Source organism: Falco naumanni, chromosome 3 (genome assembly GCF_017639655.2).
Source record: "Falco naumanni isolate bFalNau1 chromosome 3, bFalNau1.pat, whole genome shotgun sequence".
NCBI lineage: Eukaryota > Metazoa > Chordata > Aves > Falconiformes > Falconidae > Falco > Falco naumanni.
The window spans coordinates 6711943-6725693 of record NC_054056.1 but is presented as its reverse complement, the minus strand read 5'-3'; the positions used below and the strand labels follow the sequence as shown (position 1 = coordinate 6725693).

At 52.5% G+C, this 13751-nt stretch overlaps 2 protein-coding genes across 4 annotated transcripts; one reads left to right on the top strand and one right to left on the bottom strand.

The window, feature by feature from the left end:
• Positions 1-622: 622 nt before the first annotated feature.
• Positions 623-12068, bottom strand: NUDC (nuclear distribution C, dynein complex regulator). 3 transcript variants are annotated; one of them, XM_040586118.1, is made up of 9 exons: positions 11621-12068; positions 8353-8430; positions 6016-6216; positions 5461-5544; positions 5019-5132; positions 4368-4562; positions 3675-3758; positions 3229-3347; positions 623-1532 (listed from the first exon to the last, which is right to left on the bottom strand). In XM_040586118.1, the coding sequence occupies exons 1-9, from the start codon at positions 11711-11713 to the stop codon at positions 1481-1483; spliced, it is 1020 nt and encodes a 339-aa protein (XP_040442052.1). In that variant the 5' UTR covers positions 11714-12068; the 3' UTR covers positions 623-1480. The 3 variants fall into 3 exon arrangements, with proteins under 3 accessions (XP_040442052.1, XP_040442049.1, XP_040442050.1); XM_040586115.1 differs by lacking the exon at positions 11621-12068 and adding an exon at positions 10297-10497; XM_040586116.1 differs by lacking the exon at positions 11621-12068 and adding an exon at positions 9688-9847.
• NR0B2 (nuclear receptor subfamily 0 group B member 2) lies at positions 10896-13399 on the top strand. Its single transcript, XM_040586120.1, has 2 exons — positions 10896-11648; positions 12107-13399. The coding sequence occupies exons 1-2, from the start codon at positions 11105-11107 to the stop codon at positions 12385-12387; spliced, it is 825 nt and encodes a 274-aa protein (XP_040442054.1). The 5' UTR covers positions 10896-11104; the 3' UTR covers positions 12388-13399.
• Positions 13400-13751: the final 352 nt, after the last annotated feature.

Genomic DNA, 13751 nt, shown 5'->3' with positions numbered 1-13751 from the left:
CTTGCTTGCCCACAAGGTCACTGCTCAGCTGGGTGGGTGCTGGGTTTTGACCTCAAGAGCCTATAAAACTGGGAGACTAAATGCAAACACTGTCCTGCTACTCAAAACAAACAAACAAAAAACAACAAAACCCCCCCCAAACCCCCAAACACACCAGGTGCAATGCCAGGCTGGACATTGCCCAAACAGGTTTTTCAGCCGTTTGTGCCCGCTCCCTCTGGTAGGAGGTAGAAATGTTTCAGGGAGGCAAAAGGCAAGAACCACAGCAGCAGGGACCTGGGGTAGCCTGCAAAGGGCTAACAGGAGCCCAGGCTTTCAGGACACTTTCCTCATTAGCTCGTCATAAAGGAGACCTGGGGCAAGGGTGGCTTCCTCGGCGCAGTCATGTGCTGCGACATGGAGAGCGGAGCCTGGAGCCATGAGCCTTGGACATCCCCGCGTGTTTAAGCTGGGCACAGAGTTCACCAGCGCTCCCGAGGGAGACGCAGCTCCGGTTGCTGCTCCTCAGCCAAGGAGCGAACAGCAGCCTCGAGCAGGGAGCCCAGCTAACACCCCAGCCTGGATCGCGGGAGAAATCACACGCTCTGCCTGGAAATGTGCCACTTTTTTTTTTTTTCTTTTTCTCTATGTTGCACCGCAGTTTTAACAAAGATACAAACATGCAGAGTAATGCCACTTGTCAGCGGGAGCTCAGAAGAGAACGCAGTGATGCCTGTCAGTAGTCAGCAGGGAGAGAGGCTCTTGGACAAGAGGCAGGAGACACACTCCCGGCAGGAACAGCACCCCCAAAGACCCACACACACACACCCAGACCCTCCAGCCCTCCCTTGCTGTAGGACAGCAGGTCAACCTTCCAGCTGTGATAGGAGCCCCCCTGAAGCCCTGTGGGGCTCAACCTGTTCCGCTTCTGGCCAGAACAGAAGCAGCAGCAAGGAGGAACGGAGCCTGTCTCTACTGCAGTAGCTGTTTTTTTAGGCTGGTGTTTTCCTGTCCCAAGGAGGCAGAAGAATTATTTTACAATATAAACTGGCCCTTCTTCTCATAGGAGAGTAGGAAAGCCAAGGGGAAGGGAGTAAAAACTGGGAGGTACCTGGTGCCAAACTGAAATGGCAAAAAGTCAGTCAGGAGCTCTGAAGAGCCAGAAGATGAAGCTAAGCGACACAGTAAGGGTACATCCCAAAAGCTCTCAAGGCTGGCTCCTGGGGCCCCAACACCCTTCGTGCTCTAAGCCCTCCTTCTCTCCTAACTGCCGTCGGGGAAGTGTCGCAGATGGCTCCGACTGGAGCTGCTGCAGGCCGCCTCGGTGCCTTTGCGTTCTGCTTGACACAGGACAACCGAGGACTTCATGAAGCTGCCTCCACAGCAAGCTCGGGTGGGGATGCTGGAAGTGTTTACTTGCCCAAGGTAAGGGATATCCGGCCATACATATCCTGCGCCATTCAACGGGCTGACTGAAAGAGGGGGGGGAGAAGGGGAGGGCTCAGTTGAATTTAGCCTTTGAAAAGTCCATTTCTGGATGCTGTTCCATGAACCTGCAAGGAAAATAAAGACAAGAGCTTGGGTATGAGTCAGCAGGAGCTGCAGAACAGCTCTGTTTGCGGGGGTAAAGCATCCCCACTTCCTGCACTATCAAGTTTGCTTCCTCCACAGCAGGGGCCGTTTTGCTGAGCTCCTCGGCGCACACTCCCCGTATTACAAACGCTTTTTTCCTCAGGTCAGTGGTATCAGTAATCCTACCAGCCATGAAGGTCAGCAAGTCCAGACACATGAGAGTTATTAATTATCAAACACACACCCTTTAACTGTTACCTCTCGGACAGACACGTAGCAGCTATGACACTGATTGTGGGGCAGAGGGGAGATTGAAAGGGCAGATTACGATTTAAGCTCCGACTTGTTAGCTTAAGCATTACTGGGGACATGGGGAATATCTCCAGTGCTGCGACAGTGAAAACTCATGAAGGACGTGACCAGAGAAATCTGGTTTCAGGCTAGGCGCAACCTGATTCCAAATGTACTGCAATCCCAGCAGATAGGACTATTTGGACTCAGGTTGCCACATCAAAAAGTTCTGAGAATGCCACACCGTGCCTATGGGTGCTCAGGAGCGATTAGTGCAGGCAGAAGCTGCCTCCTCTGCCCCGCGGTTCACCACGGGATACAACACACAACCCCGCGGAGGATTCACACGTAAAGTACAAGTGAGGGCAGGCCTCCGTCTTCCTCCGTGCTCTCCTCTCATGGTTTTCCCTGAAACGCCACCATGGCGCTTCCACTTTCCATGTCTACGGAAACATGTGTTGCAAGAACAGCGTCCTTGTTTAGCAGCCAGGAGGGCTTTGCTAGCAGAGGTCAGGATCCACCTGGGTGTCAGGAGTCTACTTTGGCCTGAACAAAGTCTAAACTTCCCCTCTGTTCTCCACCAGCCAGTCTGCGCGCAAGCCGAGCTTCCCGAGCACCAAGCGAGTGACCTTGCCAGCGAGGTGTCCTGTACGTGCACCACCCAGGAGGGCTGCCTCCCCTTCTGCCAGCTCAACACTAGGGAAGTCTGATCCCTGCTCTAACACAGCTGCACCCGACGCCGTACTGGGCACGCTGGTCAGTGAAGCTTCTGCTGCCACAGATAAGCCAAGGAAGGAAAAGGAGTCAGGCTTGCTACCCTAATCCTCCTCCCAGGCCTGAGACAAGACGTGGGTTTGCGCTTGCTGAAGAGGATGCATGACCCAGAATTGCCTCCACGCCTTCCCAAACGGCCTTGGGAGCTCCCCAAGTCATTTCCCTGCCAAGGTGCATTTATGCCAAACAGGACAATAAAGACATAAAAGCGCTGCTGGCTTGGAGACAGCTGCCTGGTGGGGGTGAGGAGGGCGGGAGATTATCTGGGCTGCTCAGTAGAGGGAGATTAGAAAACAATCAAGACCGTATTAAAGTTCAGGAGAGATGGTACCTCCAGTCCCAGACATGCTTTCTGGACTTGAAATCAGCAGATTAAAACAATTCCAGAGCTAGGCCATTCCCAGAATTTTCCCGTTATGCTTTCTACCCCCAGGGGCTTTTATAGACACTGGTGGCTGGCCAACAGCTCCGTAACTACAGATCTACGTAACGGCAGATGTGAACGTAGGTAGGACTGAAGGCCAGCCCGTGTTCTGCTCACATCTTCAGGTCAGAGGAAGAGGAGAGGGGCTTGGGAAAGCAAATACCCACAAATTAATGAGGTCTACGCACTTTTTCAAAATGTCTTGCTTCTTCTGTTCATCGGATGTGGGGAGGCCCATGGATTTCTGCCGTTGATCATACATCATTTTCTCCACCATACTGCGAGTTTCACTGTCCAGGTCTGACAACTAAAAGCAAGGACTTCTATTAAAATAGGAGTAACTTGTCTCAACCCATACATACACCCTGCTGGCCGAGAACATGCATACACTGAGGTTACGCTATGCTGTGTGCACAGGCTGCAGAAATACTTATACAAACACAGATCAATACACCCAGCTTCATTCATTTGAATCATCATACCAGCAGTACTCCCAGTATTGGTTTTATGCTGGTAAAAAATAAAAAAAAGTCATAGGAGTTGAAGCAAGCTAAGTGTGAGCACATTTGAGAGAAGGCTCCTTTCAGTAAAACGGTAAAAAGAGGGGTGGGGTGGGGGGGTGGGGAGTTCTTACCTTCGAGTTCTCTGGATTAATTTTCTTGGTGTTGATTTCTGGGTCTGTGGAGACTAGTTTGTTCCACCATTCCATCTTGTTGATCTGAAGGATGAAGAAGCAAAAATATTTTATTCTTCCTGGACTTGCTCCAGGAATTTTACGTCTCGGGCACAGGATAAAGCTGCTGGAATCAAACTTTATTTGACAGTTTTCCATCAGTAAAATCTGAACATGGATAAAGGGTACTACTTTCGTTCTGAACAACTTTAGGTAGCCTGAATTTCCACAGCTGGGGAATCTGAGAGCATGTCAGATGTCACTTTTGGCATGACGCAAATGGGATTACAAACAGATCACCTGGAGAGGCCCAGAAGGGACACAGTAAGTAATAAGGTCTGTCCCTGGATTTTGATGTCAAAATATGGCATTATTCCATTAAAGAACAACTTTATAATGACCGATTTCCTTCCAGCTTTTCCTGAACTACTGAGCAATTAATTGGATATCCTAATTAGCATGAAGTTAAGCTGAAGACAGCGGGAAGTTGCAATACCCCACTTCCAGTTGCATCACTGACATTGTACCAAGGATAAGCACAGTTCTTCTGTTTCAGCTGACAAAGCCCAGGGCTTTCATAGGTTTTGTCAGACTCCTATTTCACCAGGGAAGAGGCAGACAAGTCTGAATCCTCCCCGATTCATTCTGCTTTACCTTTTCCAGGTGCACAGTGACTGTTTTACCATCTTCAATCAGCCAAGAGCTCTCCTCCACCTTCACTTCATTGAAAAGCTCTCCATCAATGACGGGTGAATGGCCCTTCAGGCCAACTTTGAGGCGCCGTCTCTGAATATCCACCACCACGTCCTTCCCCTTCAATCTGAAGTTCACCTTGAAAGGCACGACCAGCTGGACCAGACAAAGATCAGATTTCAGGAGCTGAGCAGTGAAGTCTCTCCTTACCCTCTTGTGCCGCTGTTCTAAGACTTTCTCCCTTTGTTTCACCAGAATAAGACAGAGCACATGATATTTTCCTTGGGACACTGAGCGAGCAGGAGGTGAAAGGACACAAGAGTAAGTCTGGCAACAGGATGGCCAACACCTCAAAGGGACCATAAAAAGGGAAGCAGATTTTAATGTCTTGTTAAAACAAGACCAAGGTTTGGCAAAGTTAACTACAGCTTCTGGGAATTTTTCTTGAGTTATCAAGCTCTCTCCTAGCTATTGAAATGCTGCTGTTAAGTACAACTAACAATCTTCCACTGGCAACTGAGATACAGGGCATCGGCTCCACCATCCTTAGCAGCACCCGCTCTTATTCCTTATCTCAGATTCCTCAGATCCTGGTAAGAAGGCAATACTTACATCCAGTTCTGAAAGAGTCTGTGTCCATCTATAATTTGGAAGGTCAGCCCCATTGCCAGAGTTGGGTTTAAGTTTGCCTTTATCCTTCTCATCCTCCTCTTCGTCATCTGTTTCCTAAGCAAACAATTTAAAGTGTAAAAAAGCTTTTCAAGTTTCCATTTATCTTTCACTTGTAACAGCAGTTCTTGGGTTTTATAAGAATTGCAGGTAAGGTGCATGTATTTGATATTCACACAAATTTAGCCTGAAACAAGCAGGTGTTTCTGTTAAAACATAATTATAAGGGAACTCCCACCCCATATTTCAGATGTGCCTTTGGGAATTAAGCGCGTATTCTTAAAGAAAGCCAGACAGGACACCCCCTCACATTCAGAAGGGTTCTCATGGTTTTCCAGAAACATCTTTTTCTCCACCTAAAATAAAGTCTCTAGATGAGCTTTACCTGTTTGTTAGAATCCAAAGATTCACCTTCATCCTGCGAGGGTTTCACTGGGACACTGTTAATCTGTCCTTGTGCCTCTTTCTTCTGTTCAAAAAGAGAGCAAACACGCTCAGACAAGGGCTGGCACTTTGTGTTCCTGGCTGATCTGACACTAGATGGCCTCAGCCTCTTCAGCTGAAACTAAAGAGCAGGACTGCAAACCGCACCCAAGACTGATGGGGAATTTTCAGCCCCTGGACCAGTGTTACAGGAAAGCGGCACTGCCAAGGGGAAGACACCGTTGGTCCTCACACCTTGATGACCAAAGCAGGTGCTGCTACAGTGAGAGCTTGCTGAAGGCAGAGCGAGTTATGGGAGAACACAGATGAAATCGCAAGTGTTGAGCCCAGGCTCTATTGAATTTGGAAGCACACCACCTGCTCCACTCTGGTGGTCCAGACACTGCAAAGGGACAAGTCTGAGCCGTGCTAACCTCTCGCTGCTACCCGAGCTACATGCAGGCCAGCGGAGGAGACTACCTAGATGGCACCCGCAGGCACCAGACATCGCTCTCACCTGGTCGATTTCCAGCTGCAGCCTTTCCGCTTCCTCATCTGTAAGTTCCTTAATCCTTGGCTCGTTTGCGTCTTGCTTCTCTTTAGCAGGTTTCGCAGCTCTCTCTGCCTTTTCACGCCTCTCTGCCTCTTGACGAGCCTTCTTCTCTTTCCGTTCCTTCTGAGCTAGTTTGTTGTGGTGGTTGAAGGTATCTGTGATGAGCTGATGAAAGAGAGGAACACATCTCAGAGGGTTTTAAAAAAATCACCAGTTCTTCAAACCCAAATGAAGCCAAACTCAGTGCCTACTGAGGAGCACAAGAAACGTCTGTTAGTCATCCAGATGTTGTGACTTCATTTCACTCTAGTCTTTTGCCTGAAAATCTAGAGTAGCAGAAAACTCGAACTATTTAAATGTAGCCCTTCCTAGTTCTTCCTTAGGCAGGGGGTGTATTTGCATGGAGATAACAGAGAAATAAAAATTCTCCCTTTCTTTTGGCCTTTGTGCAATTCCAGCAGGAATTGACCTTTCCCACAGGCTGGGCTTTTCCCTGGGCAGTAGATGGAGATTCAGTGTCACGATTTAGAAGAGAAATGTTTGCAAAGCTCTGTGTTCTGCACTTAATCTTTGCTTCAAACCTCCCTCCAAATTCTCAGGTTGTTGTGACTACGAAAAGCAAAATCTCAAGGTCTCTGATCCAAACGGCCATACTGCTCAGCGGAAAAGCTGAGTACACAGGCAGGAAGCCAGAGCAATTGCCCCATGGTCGATAACGCCAGCAGCGGTGTGCAAAGCTGCACGTATGAGAGCTGAAGTCTGCTCCAGAAAACAATATACCTGAGAACCTGAGAAAAGGAACTGGAGCAGAGAGATTTCTCAGATGGGGGTTCAGGTCTTAGTTTACCTATATCCCAGAAAATTCTGAGGAAATTCAGCACCTTTCCAGAGCAACCCCAAGCATCCAGCCTTGTAGCTTCGTAACCAACCCCCAAGTATTTCTGCTTTGTTTTAAAGGGAAAGCAAGATATATTTACACAATGCGAGTCCAGTGTCTCCTAGGATACAGAATTCAAGACATGTATCTCCCAGCCTGTTCCTAACCGCAGGATGAGCCACGGTGAGCAAGCTATTGACGTTGCCCGAGCTTGTCAGTGTGTGCACACTGCACTTCGCTCAACATACCCACACCCCCCTCACTCTGCACCACAAGGGCTTCTGAAATGGCACCCCATTAACGATGACAACTTGCCCACCCTCTCCTCTTTTTCATGCCAAAGAACGAGCAGGACTGGGAAAGCAGTTTCTTCAATTTTTGTTGTGGTTACTATGGTGTCAGAGACTCTGTGGAGAGCACCTTTTCTGAAGATCATAAAGCATTTTAACAGATACCACCCAAGGACATAAATGCTTTTCTTTTACAGGCACAGACACAGATTTGCAAGGGAACTGCCCCAACAGGGCCTCCAAAAGCAACAGCCAGTGCTCACCTCTGAAATGCTGCCCAGGGTTTCACTCCCTGGGAGCACACAGATCCCAGGAATTTGGGGAGCCTTGCTCTCTAGTCTAAGAAAAACGACAGTAAGCTTCATCTTTCTTTGAAACCATCCTCCTTCCCATCCTGTAGCTGCCTTCATTTTGGCACTTTAGAGACCAGACAAAGTATGTTACACACTGTGTTAGCGATTAACATCTGCCCTGACACGGCAGCAGTGCCTGCTTTGCTGGTGGGAGTTCCAGTAGCCCAGGAAAGGGAACAGCTGCTATACTGGTAAGTACAAGCAGGAAAGCCTGGCCAGTTCGTGTTTGGATGCTCTGGTTCTTCCCTACAGCAAAACAATTTAGTTTTTCAGCTCTCAATCTGGGTGAGGAAGACCTGCAGGATAAGAGGTGCCAAAGAGGCCGCCCGGATGCCCAGGCTCGCTCCCCAGCACGCTCGCCCCGTACAGGCACCGCAGCCCCGAGACAAAGGTGCAGCCGCATGGGCAGAGATGTGGACTTTGTGCTTCTTCTGAGGTGAACAAACAAGGTAACCCGGGGTTATCAACACTGCAGTGTCTGTTACCGTTAAGTCAGTGTGTCTGGCAGATTTGCTTTACAAACAAGCCTTTGGCCAGAGTGTGGTGAAAAAACCCTGTACCATCGGTACCATTCAAACAAGCAATCTTGTGTGCCTCACCCCAACAGGGGCAACGCATTATTACCTTGCTTCAGTGATGTATTTCATCAGCATCACGGGCTGCTGGTCCCCAAGTACACTGTAATGCTATGCATTGTTCAGGCAGGGAAGTGTTAGTATGGCACAGACATGGGTGGTGCATAAATTAGAAGACATAAAAGCCTGAGGATTTGGTTTTTTACCTTCTCTGCTACTCCGTCTTCTCCACCGGTGAAGAAATCCGTTTTACGCCTCAGGAAACTAAAGAATGTGTTCACAAGCTGGTAGAGGAAACAGGGATTGGAGTGGGAGAAGGGGTGAAGAGAAAAAAGAGCAATGAGACCAGATCACTTCAAGCCTCATGTCTCTTGAGCAGCCTTTATTCTGTGTACTCCCTATCTGCGCCTGTGCCAGAATCATATCGAAATCAGCCCCGTGACCGTTTCCCAGAGAAAACATCCGGTGGGTTTTGTGGAGATCCAGCTCCTGGATTCCCAGTTTTCAGAAGAGGCATTTGTGTGGTTTACATGAAGAAAGAGCAAGCAGTTTATTCTTAGGTCACCTTGGAGGTACCACTACTCCGACACGCCAAGCTGTCACCTGAGTTATCTGGGTGGGTGGGTACATATGTGTACATACATATATACACATATGTACACAGATATACACATGTACTGTATTTTGCACCTTTGCACAACTAAACCCTCAGAGCATGCAAGCTCACCCTCCCCCATCTCCTGTCTATTTTCACAAAATAACTACTAGCTGCTCGCCAGGTATCACAGATGAATTAGCAGTTATGAACTGGCACCCCCAAACACCCCTATGGAAATCCACACCCTCAACGCACTTAATCTTTATTTCCCAAGAGTTCTGTCCTGTCAATGTTACAAGCAAGTTTCCCTGCAGTCCAAGGAGCTGTTACTGGGGCCATTTCCCCACAGAGTTGATGAGGGGGGTGCTCCCACACTCCCCAACCCTCCCACCACTCAGCACCGGGGCCCTCAGAGCAGGATGTGTCAGCAAAGCCCCAAGCACCAGGAGGGGAACCACGTTCACGTTCCAGCACGTGTCACGGTAGAGTCTAAACCCATCAGGTCCCAGGGGGCTGCTGCCAAGTGGTCGTACTGGGAATGTGGGGCACAGGGCCTGGCGCCTCCCCTGCGGTGCGGGGCACAGGCCTCCGCCGGGGCAGGGGGCCCGCACGTGTGATGCCCGGAGGCAGCAGGGGCCGGCGTGCGAGGCCGCGGCGAGGGCGCAGCCCGGAGCTCCTCAGCCCCTCCTTAGCATCACAGTAATTAATTAGCGCGCCCTCCGGGGCAGTCGCAGGCCTAGGCCGCTATCGCCACTCTCGAAGGATACCTGCCTTCCGTGCATCATCCTGGGAGGACCGGGACCCGGGGGGGGGAGCGGGCGCGGGGACCCGAAAGGGGCCACGCCGCCCCCACCTCCGCTCGTTCCTCCCTGGCCCGCCCTCCCCCCGCCCTGGGATAACGGTAAAAGCTTCCGCCGCCCCATCGCGGGCCCGGCAGCGCTACCTCGCGCACGCCGCCCTGGTGCTGCTGGGCCATGGCGAGGAGCATGCCATCGAAGCGGTCCTCCTGCTCCGCCGCCTCCTCCGCACTCAGCCCCATCCTGCCCGCCACCGCCGCGCCGGCCGCCCCAGCTCCTCACGCCGGCGCCCGGAACCGGAAGCGGCACGAACGGAAGCACGTGCCCTACTCCCCCCAGCCCACCAATCCCGGAGCCCGTCCGCTCCGCTCTCTTTGCGGATTGGCTGAAGCCTCATCCAATCCGCCGGAAGGAGGCGGGACGCCAGGCGCGGGGCTCTGTTGTTATAGCAACGGCCTGTCCGGACCCTTCCAGAAAGCTCGGTGGGGCTGTGACCCCGTGTGGGGGTAGGGGCCGCCCGGGGCCGCCCCGTGTCTCGGCCGGACCTTGTTCAGCCCCCCCCCGGGGGCCGTGGACCCGGGGAGCAGCCGCGGGGCTGCCCTGGGCTGTGCCAACACCCCCCCGCGGCCTGCTCTGCCCCCAGGACCCCCTGCCGCGCCGCCGGGCAGGGCAGGGCCGGGCCAGGCCTGGCTCTGGCCCTTCCTCCGGCTCAGCCCCCCGTGGGGGGGGCCCTGGCTGCCGCAGGAATCCCTCACCATGCCAGCAGCCCCCTGCAAACGGGTGATGAGAAGTTGCTGCTTTCCTGCCTCAGTATCAGCTGCTCCAGGGGTGAAAACACCTGGTGATTCACGGTGGAAATGGGAGAATGTGCCCTGCCCTGCCCTGTGTTCCCTCCGGGAGCTGCGAACCGGTGGCCCCTGCCTGGGACCAAACACCACCATCCGCCAGTTCCCTGGGTTTTTCTTTCTCAACTGTAACAACAAGCCTCCTGTCAGCAAGGTCAGGCAAACAACCGCTGATAAAACAACTTCCAGGTTGCTCTTTCCAAGGCCATTGAACACAGGGCCCAGACAAGTGCCCTGTGTGTGTGTGAACCGCCTGGCAGTGACACCTGCCACACAGCGTGGCCCGATGACAGCGCGGGGCCTTGGTGCCATGGTACAGGCTGGGTTAATGACTTTGTTTATACTGTTTGGGTAATCGCGATAAGGCCACCCAACCCGCTGTCCCCCTCCCTGAGCCTCTGGCACTTCATTGAGAAAATGGCCGTTGGTGCCGCGTGATGAACTGGTTTGCCCCAGCCAATCAGCCCAGGGACAGCTGGGTGGTGGTGGGGTTTTTTAATGAGGACTGCTTAATCACAGAGCGGTCAAGGCTGCGGAGGGGTGTTACACTGTGACCCAGCCTTATAAGAGCTGGTTTGAGCAGCCATGGGCTGGCAGAGCTGGGAGGACAGGGAGAATCCAGCCTGTGACGGAGAGTTTGGGAGGGATTTTATGCCCCTCTCTCATCTGCTGTAGCAGGAGCTGAGTTTAGCTGAGGATCCAGCCACCCAGCTCAGCTATGAGCACCAGCAGCATGGACGTGGACTGGGAGAGGTGCCAGTGCCACAGCGAGGACAAGCGCACCGCCATCCTCTACACCCTCCTCAGCCAGAACCTCAACCACAGCCGGGGCAGCTGCAGCCCAGCCCACCAGCGCTGCCTCTGCCACCAGCGCCGCACCGTCTGCCTCCGCACACCCCACGTCACCTGCCAGGCAGCCTCCAATGTGCTGGTAAAAACCATCAGCTTTATCAAAAACCTCCCTTCCTTCCACCTCCTGCCACGAGAGGATCAGCTCCTGCTGCTGGACAGCTGCTGGGTCCCCCTTTTCCTCCTGGGGCTGGTTCAGGAGATGGTGACCTTCGAGGTGATGGAGACCCCAGCCCCCAGCATGCTCAAGAAGATCCTCCTCCACGGCCAAAGCAAGCGGCAGGAGCCTGAGCGGACGCAGCCCACGCTGGCCGCTGTGCAGCGGCTGCAGTGCTGCCTCAACACCTTCTGGAGCCTTGACCTGAGCCCCAAGGAATACGCCTACCTGAAGGGAGCCATTCTCTTCAATCCCGGTGAGTGCCCAGCCCTTGTGGTTCTGCCTGCCGGCGGAGAGCACATCCCGCACACACGTCAGCATCTAAATGCTCACCTCTTGGCTCGGAGCCATTCAGAGTGCGGGCAGGCCCGAGTGCGGAGAGGGCTGGTCGCCTTATCCTTAACGCCGATCGGGAAGCAGGGAGGAGGGATGTCAAATGTAGTGGTAAAAGCCAGAGAGCTTTGCCAGCCCTGCGGACAATAAAGGACCCTGGGATTTACTTGGTAAAGCATGAGTTTGCCCAATTAACTACCCTTCCTCCCTCAAACGGCAGCTCTGGAATAGCTATGTCTCAGTAGCGCTGCACACATCTCATTACAATGGCCTTGGAGATCCCTTCTGAGAAACGCGGAGGGGGAAGGGTGGGAATGGGAGAAACCTGGGGCTGTTTTCCAGTCTCCCTCATCACCAGCTTTTCCTCCTCTCTCCCGGCAGATGTCCCAGGGCTGAGGGCCTCCCTGTACATTGAGAGCCTCCAGCGAGAAGCCCAGAGAGCACTTCAGGAGGTCCTGCAGCCCCTGCACCCAGAGGACCAAGGCCGCTTTGCCCGCATTTTGCTGATCGCCTCCACCTTAAAATCGATCCCTCCCACCCTCATCACAGATCTCTTCTTCCGACCTGTTATCGGCAACGCGGACATCGTTGAGCTCATCGCGGAAATGCTGTACGAAATAACCGGCAGGCAGCTGGCCCTCGTGGCACGCGTGGCGTGCTGAGCAGCCCTGCTTGGCCGCTGGCTCCGTGGATGCTCCCCACACCTCGCCGGGCTGCAAAGTGAACTTGGGAGCAGGGATTTAGCAAGAGAAGCGCTCTGGACTCTGCAGGGAACTGCAGGTTTCGTTAGGGCTGAGGCTGGAGGATTCAGCCAGGCTGCCGCGGAGCGCACAGAGGAGCAGGTCTGGTTCAGCAGGTGTTTATAGCAGCTCCTACTCCAGCTGTGCCCGTCTCCATTGCAGGGAGCGCAAGTGCGGGGTTTCTTTCCCTGTTCCCAGCTGGAGTGGCTCAGCCGCCTGCGAAGAGAGCACAGAGCAGGTCGGGTTAGAGCCTGGTCCCGGTTTTTGCTCAATGAATCCTTGGTCCCCTTGAAATCAATGTGCATTTTGCTGTTAACTCCAAGCGATGGGGTTTGTCCTCAAGTAACAGCTTGATTCTGTGGTGTTTAGACACAGTGAATACCATGTTTTTGGTGGGATCGCTTACCGGGTGCAAACGTTATGGAATTAGGTGTGAGTGAAATCTTGGTCTTTCTGTTGTGCTTGAAATCTTAGAAATGTTCATGAAAGAGCTTCCTAAGGCAGCAAGAGGGAAAAGCCAGAGTATTAAATCTTACAGGGTGTGCAGATTCACCCCTCTTTCTTAGATTTTATCTTTTCTCCATAATGCCATGAAATAAAACAGGACTGCTCACAGAGGAATGGGTTACCTAAGAGCACCTAAACCTACTGCACATCATTTTGGGCTGGGGGCTTACCTCCATTTGTGCGATAGTAAGTGAACCCTGAGCTGCACGCGCTGCGGAGACAAGCGGAGCTGGTTCAGTGGTAGAAGGAAACATCCCCCTGGAGTTCCAGCCGGGTGTGCACACAGCACGCCTGGCAAGCTTGCTCCTCCTGCCTGCAGCTTCTGCAACAAGTTAGATGTCAGTGTTTTATAAGTGAACGTTCTTGCAGTTTGTACATAAGATGCAGTAAATTATTTTTTTTAAATAAAATGTTCTACATTTTGGAATATGGTAGTGACTTTTTAGAGATGTTATTAAATGTGGAGGGGGTTTAGATAAACCAGCTGCAGGCCTGGTGTGGAAAGAATGCTTGAATGAAAAGGGGCTTTCTGCACAAATCTGTCTCCCTCACATTGCCATGGGGACACGTCGATCACCACCTGCGGGAGCTGTCTGATGAACAGCTCCACAGCAAAAAAAAACCCTCAGCACACCCAGCAGACAGAAATTCGCAGAGGCAGCGGAATCGCAGCCCATCCACCCACCGCACCTTTCTGCAGGCGCTGAGCCTCACCCGAGGGCTCCCAGCCCAGTGGCCACGTTGGAGGTGGATGCTCTGACTCACCTGGACGCACAGGC